Source organism: Pinus tabuliformis, chromosome 3_1 (assembly GCF_031772625.1).
Source record: "Pinus tabuliformis cultivar Carrire ecotype Pingquan chromosome 3_1, CPIR1, whole genome shotgun sequence".
Classification (NCBI taxonomy): domain Eukaryota; kingdom Viridiplantae; phylum Streptophyta; class Pinopsida; order Pinales; family Pinaceae; genus Pinus; species Pinus tabuliformis.
This window is the reverse complement of record NC_142301.1, coordinates 449,995,478-450,010,184: the sequence shown is the minus strand read 5'-3', so window position 1 is coordinate 450,010,184 and position 14,707 is coordinate 449,995,478. Positions and strand designations below refer to the sequence as shown.

General features: G+C 36.2%; 1 protein-coding gene across 1 annotated transcript; it reads left to right on the top strand.

Moving 5' to 3' along the window:
• The first annotated feature begins 1,566 nt into the window (after nt 1–1,566).
• Nucleotides 1,567–2,763, top strand: LOC149187695 (uncharacterized). Its single transcript, XM_089409735.1, has one exon. The coding sequence runs from the start codon at nt 1,567–1,569 to the stop codon at nt 2,761–2,763; it is 1,197 nt and encodes a 398-aa protein (XP_089265861.1).
• The last annotated feature ends 11,944 nt before the right edge of the window (nt 2,764–14,707 follow it).

Below are 14,707 nucleotides of genomic sequence, written 5' to 3'. Positions count from 1 at the left end.
GTATTTATGTTGCCAATTTCGCTATGAACTTGTATTGTCTTCATGCTCGGAATAACTAACGCTTTGTTGTATTTTGGGGGACTTCTATTATGTCTTTTTGACTCATGTTTATGTACCTATTTGTTGGACCTTCTTTGTTTTTGGGTCTATCTTAGTGGGGGAGTCTTTCTCCTAATTGACTGCACTTCCTTTTGGTGCATATGCTAAATGTAATTTTGTTTGAAAATGGATGAAATTATGGTTTTTCCCAAACAAAAAAAAAAAATCTTTAAATTTTGTTGTCATTTACTATTTTTGAATATATATATATATATATATATATATATATATATATATTATTTTCAAACATTTTAGTACGTCGAACTTAAATATCAAATTTTATTTTCAAGATTTTAATTATCTATTTTTTGTCTAACTTGATCCATTATTATAAACATTATATTATTTAAATAATAATGTCTTTCATATTAATCACATCATTAGGATTTGGTCAACGTTTCGAACCAACTAACGTGGTTCATCCTCAGGACAAAGGTGAAAAAATCAATCAATCCTAAAGAATAAATAGCAAGGATGCATCAGGGTGCAGAGCTAGCCACTCTATTAGTCCTTCATTTGTTTTTAATAATAATGGTTATAGAATGCACAATGAAATTGGTTATAAGAATTATAGTGTCATCAAAAATATTATTAATAACAAACATTCGATCAATAATTATAATAAAATCATTAATAATATTAAATCATCTAACCCTTTTCATAATGATAATAAGAATATAAATTCCAATAAATTCAATAATAACAATAATATCATTAATAATAATAATACGAATAATAATACTACCTTGGGATAATAATAGAAATAATAATAATAATTCTTATTTTCCTCCTCTTAATAATGTTGTTAATTTATCCAGTTTTGTTTTGGACCCTCATGTTGTTCGCCTCTTGAATAAAGGGCTTAGTTTCGCTCTCGCTCCTAGAAAGATTCCCATTGAGGACATCATTTGTAATATCGAATATGGAATTAGAGACCTTCTTGATAATATTAAGGAAGTTATTAGGCAATATTGTGCCCTTATCCTTAGGAAATCTAGACCTCCTAAGAGAAATATTAGCAAGAGTGAGTTTCTTGCTCTTAAGTCCTTGAAAGATAACCCTGATGTTGTCATTCTTAAGGCTGACAAAGGTGGGGTTATCATCATTTTAGATAAAGTTGATTATGTTAGTAAAATGTTAGATCACCTGTATAATAGTGGGAGTTACAAGAAACTCCAGAAGAATCCTATTAAAAAAGTGTCTAAGGAGGTCATCAATGCAGTTAAATCTAACCCTGCTCTTGACCCCCTTAGCAAGAAGCTTATTGAGAGTAACCCTCTCACCCCTAGAATTTATGGTCTTCCTAAGATTCATAAAGAAGGGGTCCCCCTAAGACCTATTATCAACACAATAGGTGGGCCTACCTATCTTCTTGCTAAGTTCTTAGCTCATAAGCTTAAGCCTCTGGTTGGTCGCACCAGCTCTTTTGTTAAGGATTTTGCTTCCTTTGTCAACCATTTTAAAGATATGAGGCTAGAACCCGGGGATTTGTTGGTTAGTTTCGATTTTGTTTCTCTTTACACAAACATCCCCATTAATGAGGCCATTAATGTCATAAATCAGATTACCAATGATGACACTGCCAAATTAGTTGGTTTGTGCCTGACATCTACATTCTTTAGCTTCCAGGGTGAATTCTATGAGCAAACATGTGGAGTTTCCATGGGTTCTCCGCTCTCTCCTGTTGTTGCTAACTTATTCATGGAGGATTTTGAGACCAAAGCTTTGGCCTCTGCTCAATTTCAACCCAAGCTCTGGAAAAGGTTTGTAGATGATACTTGTGTTATATGGCCCCATGGTCGTAAGAAGTTGGATTTGTTCCTTGTTCATCTTAATTCTATTTCAGACTCCATCAAATTCACAATGGAGGTTGAAGTTGATGGAAACCTTCCTTTCCTTGACGTTCTCCTCTCTAGAAATGAAGATGGTTCCTTGTCTCACCAAGTGTTTCGCAAGAAAACTCACACTGAACAATATCTTCATGCCAATTCTCACCATTTCCCAACACAAAAATTCGAGGTCCTTAACACTCTTGCTACCTGTGCGTTGAGGGTATTTGATGAAAACCACCTGGAAGATGAGAAATCCCACCTTCTGAAAGTTTTTGAAATCAATGGTTATAGTAGACATCAAGGTCTTGTAGCCTTTCAAAAATCCTGTAAAGGTTCTTTAATTAAAAAGTCTCGTGGTGAACATTTTTCAAATGTTCTTCTTCCATTCATCCATGGAACCACTGATAAGATCACTCGTGTTCTTAAGAAAAATAATGTCTCTGCTACCTTCAAGCCCCTTCAGACTATTAGGAGCTCCCTTAGATCAGTTAAGGACCCTATGAATCCCAAGGACATGAAAGGGGTTTATTCAATCCCTTGCTCATGTGGGATTCCCTACATTGGAGAAATCGGTCGCTCCATTAATCTGAGGATTCAAGAGCATGCAACAGACATCAGGCATAATCATTCTCGCTCCTCAGCTATTGCTAAACATGCAGAGAAAACAAAGCACCATGTCTGCATTGAAGATTCAATAGTCATTGCTAGGATTGATAATTTCCACCATAGGAAGTTGAGAGAGGCCATTGAAATTGAGAAGCAGACCAAAAATCTCAATAGAGATGATGGTTGGAAATTGAGCAAGAGTTGGATTCCTACTCTTTCTTTATGATTTTTATTGATTGATTTCTTTCTCTATGTGTGTGTGTGTGTTATAAATTGTTTTATTTCCTTTGATCTATTTTTTACTAATTAATAACAATTTAAGAATTAAGAATTTTAATAATTAATAATTAATATAAAAAATATTTTTACTTATTTAATAATTTCTTACCTAAATCACAAGATATTATCTCTTGTTCCTGTGGGACCCCCTATATTGGTGAGATGGGTCGCTCCATCAATCAAAGGATTAGTGAACACGCAGCTGACCTTAAGCATAGGAGATCAAAGTCTTCTGCTTTAGCTGAGCATGCGAAAAAAACCAATCATCATGTTTGTATTGAGGAGGCTAGTGTCATTGCTAGAGTTTCACAGTTCCATCATCGGAAATTTAGGGAAGCTCTTGAGATTGAAAAGAGGCCGAGCAATCTCAATAGAGAGGATGGCTGGAAAATCAGTAGGTGTTGGGTCCCAACACTCTCTTCCTAGTCGTTTTCTTCCTTTCCACCCCTCCCCCTCCCCTCGTTTCTTGACTCTTCTATTTATTTGATCTGTTAGATTATTACAATAATAAGTTAATTTAGCATTTACTATTATTTTATCTGATTAGTTAAAATATTTTATTCTGTTCCGCCCTTGGCTTTTTTAATATTTTTATGCTATTAGTGCCCTTAAATTAATTAATTGAGATAGTAGTTAAATATAAGGGCACTAATAGTATAATATATTATATATATATATAATATTTATATATTATATTATAAATATATTATATATATTTATATATATATTATAAATATATTATATATATTTATATATATATATATATATATATTATATGATATATATTATATATATATTATAATATTTATATATTATATTATAAATATTTATATATATATATAATATTATATATATAATATAATATATATAATAATATATATATATATATATATATATATATATATATATATATTATACCTCTATAAATAAATAGTTATACGTTTTATTCTAATATTTATATTTTTTCATGTATTTATTAAACAAATAACCATTTAAATTAAATTACTTTATACATATAATTTATATATTTATTTAGAGGTAAGGTCCCTTATTATAACTAACTTCCATGTAATTATTAAATAACTGGTTTTTCACCCTGGTCCCTAGTCAAATTTAGCCATTGGAGGCTCTGCTCAGACTATTTAACATGCAAAGCTGGATCTGATTCTTCAACTTGTCATGACGATGAACCACACTAGTTGGTTCGAAACACGTCGACAAATGATATATCTTGTGATTTACACCGGAAAATCTCTCGTAAACCTGATATGGATCACAGAAGCCTCAATTCAACAATTTCTTACCTATTGACAAAATTGTTATAATTTCCTATATAGTCGTTAATATTATTTTTGGATTAAATTTTATTTAATAATAATTAAGTAATAAATTAATAATTAATAATTAATTCTACTTATTTAATAATTTCTCTTATATTGACTAAATTAGTTAAATTTTCTTGACTAAAAACTAGTTGTTATTGTTAAAATATTATTATTATCCTAACAACTAAATGTGGAGCTTGATGCATCTCTCTGTTATTTAATCCTATTGATAGATCAGTGCTTTCACCTTGGTCTTAAAGATGTACCTCATTAGCAGGTTCAAAATATCCACCATCAATCATTGTGGATGTGATTTGTCGGAAAGCTTACTACAAAAACAAATATAGATCACAAAAGTCTGATATCAAATAAAATAATATTTAGTTATAAATTAGTTAATAAAATAATATTTAGTTATAAACTAGTTACTAGGAATTAGTCTTTATTTATTTTAATTATATATATTAAAGTAATTAATTTAAATAAAACTAATAATATTACAAGGGTTCAAAATTAAGAATTAATCGTTAGTAAAATAGTTATTAAATTAATTAAAATGATATTTAGTTATAAACTATCATTTAGGAATTAGTCTTTATTGATATTAATTAAAATAAATTAAAAGAATTAAATAATATTAATAATATTACAAGGGTTAAAAATTGTATAGCAAGTATAATAATATTTATTAGAATAAGTTTAATAATTTTATTAATATAAATTAAAAAAAATTAATCTATAATGAGAATTCAAGTATAAGAAAAAAAAATTAAAATAAGTCATTTTTTTATTATTGAAAATTAATCTAATAAAATGAATAATGAAACTATAAAAAGAAAATTATGTAATAATTGAAAAAAAGAAGAAGAAAAAAATAAAAATAAAAAGAGAGGAAGCGGGGGATAGAAGCAAGAAGAGAGGGTCGGAATCCAACTCTCACTTAATTTCCAGCCATCATCCCTATTGAGATTGATTGCATGCTTCTCAATCTTGATAGCCTCTCTAAGCTTCCTATGATGGAAGTGATCAACCCTAGCAATGACTCTGGAATCCTCAATGCAGACATGGTGCTTGGATTTCTCCGCATGTTCAGCTAGAGCTGATGAGCAGGAACGATTATGCCTAATGTTTGTTGCATGCTCTTGGATTCTCTAGTTAATGGAGCGACCAGTTTCTCCAATGTAGGGAACCCCATAGGAACAAGGGATCGAGTAGACCCCTTTCATGTCTTTAGGGTCTACAGGGTCCTTAACAGATCTAAGAGAATTTTTAATGGTATTAAGAGGTTTGAACAAAGTAGAAACTCTATTCTTTTTAAGGATATGGGCAATCATGTCTGTGGTCCCTTGGATAAACGGAAGTTGAACCTTAGAGATAGGATCAACACGAGCAATCTTAACCCTTGATTCTTTATAGGCTCTTTGAAAGGCCTTGAGGCCTTGAGTTCTATTATATCCATTATTTTCAAATACTTTAAGAAGATGAGATTTCTCCTGCTCCAGGTGGTTCTCATCAGAAATTCTCAGAGCACAGGTTGCAAGAGTGCTAAGAACCCAATTTTTTTGTGCTGGAAAATGATGAGAATTGGCATGAAGATATTGTTTCATATGAGTTTTTTTGTGAAAAACTTGGTGAGAAATGGAACCATCATTCATTCTAGAGAGGAGGATGTTAAGGAAGGGAAGACACTCATTCACCTCAACCTCCATCGTGAATTTGATGGAGTCTAGTTGGGAATTAAGATGGTTAAGAAACAAATCTAATTTCTCGCGTCCATGGGGCCAAATGACCCAAGTATCATCAACAAACCTCTTCCATTTTTTAGGGAAAAATTGAGTTGAGGCTAAAGCCTTGGTCTCAAAAGTATCCATAAATAAGTTAGAAACTATAGGAAAAGAGGGGAACCCATTGCAACCCCACGAGTTTGTTCATAGAACTCGCCTTGGAAACTGAAGAAAGTCGAGGTGAGGCAGAGGCCAATTAATTTGGCAGTGTCAATGTTAGTGATGCAATTTATGACATCAATGGCCTCTTGAATAGGTATTTTGATATATAGCGAAACAACGTCAAAACTTACTAACAGATCCCCAGGGTCCAGCTTGATATCTTCCCATCCTTTAACAAAGGAAGCAGAGTCCTTAACCAAGGAATCGTTGCGACCAATAAGAGGACCTTGTAGATATGTTAAGGACCCTGTAGACCCTAAAGACATGAAAGGGGTCTACTTGATCCCTTGTTCCTATGGGGTTCCCTACATTAGAGAAATTGGTCACTCCATTAACTAGAGAATCCAAGAGCATGCAGCAGACATTATGCACAATCACACCTACTCATCAGCTCTAGCTAAACAAGCGGAGAAATCCAAGCACCATGTATACATTAAGGATTCCAGATTCATTGTTAGGGTTGATCACTTCCATCATAGGAAGCTTAGAGAGGCTATCGAGATTGAAAAGCATGCAATCAATCTCAATAGGGATGATGGTTAGAAATTAAGTGAGAGTTGGATTTCGCCCCTCTCTTCTTGCTTCTATCCCCTGTTTCCTTTTTTTAATTTCTTTCATTTATTACATAATTTTCTTTTTATAAGTTCATTAATCATTTTATTAGATTCAATTTCAATAAGAATAATGGCTTATTTTAATGTTTTTTCTTATATTTGAATTCCCATTATAAATTAAAATCTTTAATTTATATTAATAAAATTATTAAACTTATTCTCATAAATATTCTAATACTTGCTATACAATTTTAACCCTTGTAATATTATTAATTTTATTTAAATTAAGTTATTTAATATATATAATTAAAATAAATAAAGACTAATTCCTAACCGCTAGTTTATAACTAAATATTATTTTAATAACTAATTCCTAACAACTAATTTATAATTAAATATTATTTTAATTAGTTTAATAACTAATTTACTAATTTACTAACAGCTAATTTCTAATGGTTAGCTCTGGACCCTAATGCATCCTTGTTATTTATTCTTTAGGATTGACTGGGTTTTTCACCTTTGTCATGAGGGTGAGCCAGATTAGGTGGTTCGAAACGTTGACCAAATTCTAATGATTTGATTAATTTGAAAGACATTATTATTCACAATATGGATCACAAAAGTCTAAGATCTAAAATTATATTATTTACTTTACACTCATTGTATTATATAATCAAAATTAATATATTAATTAACTTGTGATACTTAATATAAACTTTAACTTTATAAATATTATTTTATATAAATTTTGATGAGATTTTCTTGAAAAATGAGAAAGGACAATCAATAAATGACAATTTTACTTTTAAAGTGATTTAGATTCTACATAAAAATGAGTAGGTGAAAGAGGTTTAGATTCTTGTTGACAAGGTTAATCCTCTATGTGGACAGAGACGATACCTCTAGCCTAATGAGTGGGTCTAGCAACTGAAGTGACAATCAGCTAGACATCTTCCTAGGTTATAATTGAAAAGTAGAACGAAAGAGATGACCTACCTCGTTATGATGCTATTCCAATTTTCTTTGTTGAGGGCCTTGAACTGCTTGTATCACGGACTTGTTCCTGCTTCTCTCAGCGCTTATGTACCTGCACAAGTGATCAAGAGAAAACAAAGCATGCCAAAACCAATAGCAAATCTAATAACAACCTACTTAATTGATCAAGGAATGCCAAGCTAATACATACATGAACATATATATTTTGGGAAGATGAACCAACAATTGTATATTATTTAAGGAATAAAGGGAAGCTTACAACCATAGCCTTGATGTTGAAAGGATCTCCTTGAGTGGTAATCCAAATCCAAACCAATAAACTCTCCAAACACTCCTTCTCCAAGTCAAAGGAATAGTCCTTAGGCACAATCTCACCATAAGGGTGCAAATGGACATAGACCAACCAACCTCTAACCTGACCAACCATTTGGGAATGGGAGAGGAGGAATTTATAGGCTAGGAGAGGTAGTAAGGACTCCTCCAAAGATAGGATTAGGCGCACATCTCAAGGAGGTAGCTCATAGGGATAAGACAAAGAGGTTTAGTTAGGAGGATTCGACCTCATCTATCTGAAACCACCTCCATCTCGTCGCTCTGTGGTGAGCACCAATATTGCAGCAAGAATGCTGCAACTCTTGTGGCTTCCTACTTTACTTTTATCAACTCGATAGTTTGTAACAATCTTGGAAGCGATGGTGTTGTATGCACAAGTACTAGCTCTTACTGCAGGCTGTCACTTGCTCAGCTGGCACAAGATCACTAGGAGCTCAAACCAACTTCTATGAGTTTCCAGAAGAAGCTTTTAATTGTGATGAAAGAAAGCTAACTCTACAGAGGCTATCCTATTTGTAGAAAGAGAAAGAATATTGGAGTATAAAGCAAACCCTAATTTACCCACTAACCCTACTTTTGCAGAATGAGAGATAAAAACCTATGGAATGAATGCCATTACTTACTGAGGAGGTAAACTACATCTATTCAAGCTATTTCCATAAAGAAATGAGATAAAAAAACATCTTTTTGGGTTTTCATGTATTTTATGTGAAATTGTTATGAATGTAATTTATCTGTTTGTGGTTGTGGCAGAGATTTGGTGGTGATGGAAGGCGACGTTGGGGTTTGCAAAGGTGTAGGAAGGTGTGGAGGGGTCCTAAGAAGCCTCTGGTAACCTTCTGGAGACTTTCTCTGCAATCGGACTTCAAAAAGTCACTTTCAGGAAATTCTATAGGAGGCTGCAGGGGATCTACAGGAGGATGTCGAGAGCTGTTTTTAGAGGTTTTAAAGGTGGAAAAATGGTGGGAAAGGGTAGCTGAAGATTAGAGGGAGGTGTCAAGGTGTCTGAAGCTCATCAAGGATGATTAGGAAAGAAAATGATGGTTGGATTTGTTCAAGAGACAAGAGGAAAGCTTATGAGAAAAATGCAGAAATTAGGGCAGATTCGTGAAGGGTTGCGAATGACTTGTGAAACCTATGAGAACATGTATGATGATGATTGCTTTAATGATGTATTATGAGTAGAGGTGTGTTGTAAGAGTGCTACACATCTAAATACTGAAACTGAGCAAGAAAAGAACTAGTTGTACCCAAAGAGCATAACTATATCTCATGTTAACCTAAATTCTGACCCAGAAAAATAAAATGTTGAACAATGTTATATGAACAGGAAAGCATAGAAAGAGATTTATTGCAAAAACAGAAATGAACATGGCAAAATGGATCTGAAGCAGAGCATTAACTTTTAAATCAAACCACAACACTAGAAATGGCATGGAGGAAGAAAAACTGTGTTTTTAGTGGCAGCAAAAGTGCCTTGACCTCAGCTCATGGCCCCAAAGGGAGGAAAGGAGATCAAGGCTCTGTTGATGGCATTTTTGGATCTTTGCTTATCTCTATTTAACCTAATTCAGCAACTGAAATGAAAACAACTATGTAAACCAACAAAAACAACATATTCTATCCAAGGAAAAATGAATCTATCTAACAGAAATTAATTCATGAACTGAAGCAAAAACATATAAGTACAAAGAAAGAGGTGTTGGGTAGCTTGGGTTGGGCCCTAACCCAAGAGCTTCATCCCTCTGAAAGAAATCAGTGTTGGCTTAGAAAATATTTCGTCTCCATTATCAAAATAAAAGTCACATTACATAAATTGTTCACAAAAGTAAGCCCGAAAATGAGCTGAGCAAGAGCTGCAACAAAAGTATGAAAATTTGGCTAAAAACCAACTAAACTACTGAGCACCTAAGCCCTCCTATTTATACAACTGGAGCCTCCAACAGCTCTCCTAAGGTCAAGGAGGCTCAGCTCCCGAGACTAGAGATAGACAATAGTTCTTCTTCACTTGCTTGGCTGCCCCTTTGATGCATCAATGTGGCTACTTGTGCTCCAAGTTTTCTAAAGGAGAATTCGAGGTAGGGAGTGATAAATTAGGGGGACACCCTCCTACAAATCCTCTCCCTTGTTTTCCTCGAATATTGGCTGCCAAATGCTCATTAATCCTTTGACTTTGTCCCAAAATTGACCAAAAATTTGCATAAAGCACACATTAGACTTCATGGCATAATGATTAACCCAATTCACTCTATTAGCATGAATATAATAAAAAACATGTAATAAACTAATGAGAATGGTGGATTAAGCTGAGTTAAGAGGCAAAATGAGCCCATATAATTACCCATTTATGGGGCTCATCATCACCCCCCTACTGAATGTGTTGCTCATCCTCTGAGAAACTAGTCTATCTCCTCATCTTTGATGGCCCTAATGGCCTCCCTGACATTCCATGCTTCTGATGTGAGATCCTCTTCCTTATCATGGAATCCAACCTTTCTGTCCACCTCTTCCCACTGTTGTCTTTCTTCTTCCTCCTTTGTGCCCTCTAGCAGTCCTAGCAATAGTGGGGGACTCAACTTGAGGCCAATCCAATTGGCCTTCAAACTTTGCATAAAGTGCTTATACAGTGGCACTCTCCTTAATTCTTCTCTCATCCTGTTTGGGGAGTGATACTCCCTGATCTGTAGGCTGTGTGGCAGTGTTTTCCACCTTCTCATGCAGGCATGAATGCAGTCACCTCCAAGCAATCTCTTCATGCCCTCAAAATGTGCAATAGCCTGGGCTTGATCATTGATGTGCTTGAGGGCACTTTGAGGATCAGCTGCAAGTTGTTGGTGTGTGCTAAGGAGAGCCATAGGGTCTGTTGGCTCTACTATAATCATTAGGGGTTCATTTTGTTCTTTTGCCATCAACTTCTTGATTTATGTTGCTCTTTTCTCCTCATGACTTATCCATGATGCCATGGCCATCAACTGCAAGTTTCCTAACCAAGATTTGGGGTCCCATAGGTTCATATCAGTAAGGGCCATGTTATGTAAATAAAACTATGCCAACTTCTCCTTGTCCTCTGTTGAACTGTGATCACATAAATCCATGAACTGTCTATAATCCTGGAAAGGTATGGTGCCTCTCTGTGTAGAAATTTGAATAATATAACACTTATTCACAGAGATTATCCTGATTATACATTATTTTTGGAATGCATGCATAATACATAACCTCATCTACCATTGATCATCAATTTGCGGAATTAAAAAACAATCGCATGCGCACATTGAAACATCAATCACACATATCAACACAGTATGTAATGGGGAAAGCATACAGCTGAAAACCCCCAACTATCTGTATATTATAATGACAGAGAACATGTAACAATACATAGTACAATACTCCTCACAAGTACTCACTACTATCTCCACATGCTACACACAAACTAGCTCAGATCTGAACAAGTCACAGGTTCAAATCTCCTCCACTGTTTGCCTGCCTCTACTGTGCAATCCAAGTTGAGAATAGATCAGATCTAAGTTCGAATTCCCTTGGCTTGTACTGCGCAAGCCTCATTGGCAATCTCAATCAATGATTGTGCAAATCTCATGCACAGCTATAGTCACAACTGATAGTAGTCTCACCCTTTCACCCACCTCTAACACTTGTCTCCACTGAACTGTTCATGCACTGAGTTAACTGATGTATTATTTAGTTGATTTATGAGTTAATAATTAGTGAATTAATTAATAATTAATTCACATCACTCATCACTAGTGTATTTGGTAGTTAGACTAAATACAACTAGTTCAACTAAGTCAAACTGAACACAACTCCATCAACTCCTCAATCAACTCCACCAAACTCAGTCACTTGAGTTCTAACTGAAGTCCATTATGCAATAGCTCAACTAACCCATAGGAAAAGCATATTTCCTTCTGGAAGTTGCATGTGCCACATCTGTAGCTCAAACTGAAGTGCTGCAAGAGGATAAGATAATGTTTATAGTCCAAATATTATTAAGAGCTAATAATATTTGACTGTTCTATTTTTTACTGGCAGTCTAAAAATAGACTCCGCCCATATGTCTAAAAATATAGGTCAATCTATTTTTACCAACATGACCAATCATCCATAAATAGCATCCTGCAACTCATAGACCATGATCCATATGTTTGAAAATAGACATAGTCTAAAAATAGACTTTGCGACAAAAATAGCCTGTGGGCCCACTTAGTGAAGGCGACTTCTTTTCACTAAGCTCCATCATCTTGTTGCATTTTCAACACTCCCTCTCAACAAGATATGGATTATCTACAACCCCTATCCTGCCTCTGTGGTATTTGAATTTTCTCCTGGTGAGCGCCTTCGTTAAGATATCAGCATCCTGATCCTCTGTGGGAATGTATGAAAGTAACATGATTCTCCACTGCACACAATCTCTGATATGATGGTACCTGATGTCGATGTGCTTGGATCTATCATGAAATACTGAATTAGCCAAGAGTTTAATGCAACTCTGGTTATCACAATAAATCACAGTAGGCTCCAAGTGTGACCCGAACAACCCGACCAAGATCTTCCTCATCCATATAGCCTCGCATGCAGCCAAACTTGCTACCATATACTCGGCCTCTGCTGAACTGAGTGCCATGGATCTCTGCTCCCTGTTGTACCAAGAAACTGCTGTCGAACCGATACTGAAGATCCCTCCAGATGTGCTTTTTCTATCTGTTGGGCTCCCTACCCAACCTGCATCCGTGAAGCCACATAGCTTCACCTCATCCTCCTATCTGTACCACAATCCATATCCCGATTTGCCTCTGAGATAATGCAATACATGCTTGCATGCCTTCCAAAAGAGCTTGGTTGGCTTAACCATAGCTTGTGAAAGCTGGTTAATAGCATAGCATATATCGGGTCGTGTATTGACCAGATACATAAGCGACCCCACCAACTGTCGATAAACAGTGGCATCCACTACCTCCGCTGAAGTAGCATCCTCCTTCCTCCAACCTCTAGGAAGAGGAGTATCAACAGGCTTGCAGCCATGCATGTTGAACTTCTCCAGTATCTCCCGGGCATACTTACCCTGAGAAACAAATAGTCCATCACTGCGCTGCCAAATTTCCAATCCCAAGAAATAATGAAGGAGGCCCAAGTCCTTCATCTCAAACTCTCTAGCAAGATCCTCCTTGCATGAAAGTATCAATAGCACATCTCTCGTCAAAATCTAATCATCTACATAAAGTACAATGATCAGCAACTTACCCTCCACCACAATCTGGTATAGGTTAGGATCCACCTCACTCTTGGAGAATCCAAGTCCGGTGAAATAACTGTCTATCCGTGTGTACCAAGTAAGAGGTGCTTGTTTCAAACCATACAGCGCTCTCTTGAGACTGCACACATGTGACTCGCTGCTGAAGATCTCGAAACCTTCGGGCTGCTCTATGTACACCTCCTCCTCAATGAATCCATTGAGGAATGCAGTCTTCACATCCATCTGATGGATGTTTTACCCCATCTGCGCTGAGAGAGCAAGAATCGTCCGTATGGAACAATACCTTGCGACAGGTGCAAAGGTATCCTCATAATCGATCCCCTCTATCTGTGAGAAGCCTCGAGCAACAAATCTTACCTTGTACTTCTCCACACTCCCTTCAGTTGCCTGCTTCACTTTGTAGATCCATCTCGAACCCACCACTGATTTCCCCTCCGGTCTTGGGACAATCTCCCATGCACTGTTTCTGACAATCGAATCATACTCTTCCACCATGGCATTTACCCATGTGGGATCCTCCACAGCTTCCTCGAAAGAGGATGGCTCAGTCACGACACATTTGCTCACAAGAGCCATGTATCCAGTGTACCGATCAGGTGACTGTCTCTGTCTGTGCTGTGTTGTAGGTGGTCCTACAACCTTCTCTGCATCTTGAGCCAGTCGCTCAACTTCTGTAGTGCGCTTTCGCCCTCTGATGGTTGGCGCTGCATGAGTGGTCTCTTCCACTCCATGAACTTCATCTTGTGGCTGATCCACATCCTGAAGCTCATCCTTAGCAACTAATAGCTCCTCATTAGCATGCAAGTGTGGCTCCCTCTCAAGCGAACACTTCATGGCTTTCTCCTCCTAAAATTTGATATCTCGTCGCACAACAGTCTTGCGACTGTCTGGCAAATACACACGATAGTTGTGGGGCGTATCAGTGTACCCCACAAATATCCCAATCTCTGCGGTCGGCTCCAGCTTCTTCCTAGCATCCTTCGTCACATGCATGTAAATAGGAGAACCAAAAATCCTCAAATGAGAAATATCAGGCCTCTTACCAGAATAATCCTCCTCGATGTACTCATGCCAAGTATCTTGTGAGGACAACAGCTCTGCACATATATTGCAGTATTGCATGCCTCCGCCCACAAGTGAAGGGGTAGGCCCTGATCATGCAACATCGCCCTTGCAGCACCCACGATCGTTCTGTTCTTCCGCTCAACAACCCCGTTCTGCTGTGGGTTATGGGGAGCTATGAGCTCTCTTCGAATCCCTTATGTGTTGCAGAAGTCCTTGAACTCGCCAGAGATGAATTCACCACGATTGTTGCTCCTAAGAGCCTTCACCTTCTTCCTCGATTCCTTCTCGACCAGTGCTTTGAACTCACAGAACTTTGAGTATGTCTCGCTCTTCTTCTACATGAAGAAGATCCAGCACTTTCGAGAGAAATCATCAACAAAGATCACAGAGTACTTGT

Coding starts and splice junctions, on each gene's coding strand:
- LOC149187695 (XM_089409735.1), top strand. CDS start 1,567: ATGAGGCTAGAACCCGGGGATTTGTTGGTTAGTTTCGATTTTGTTTCT.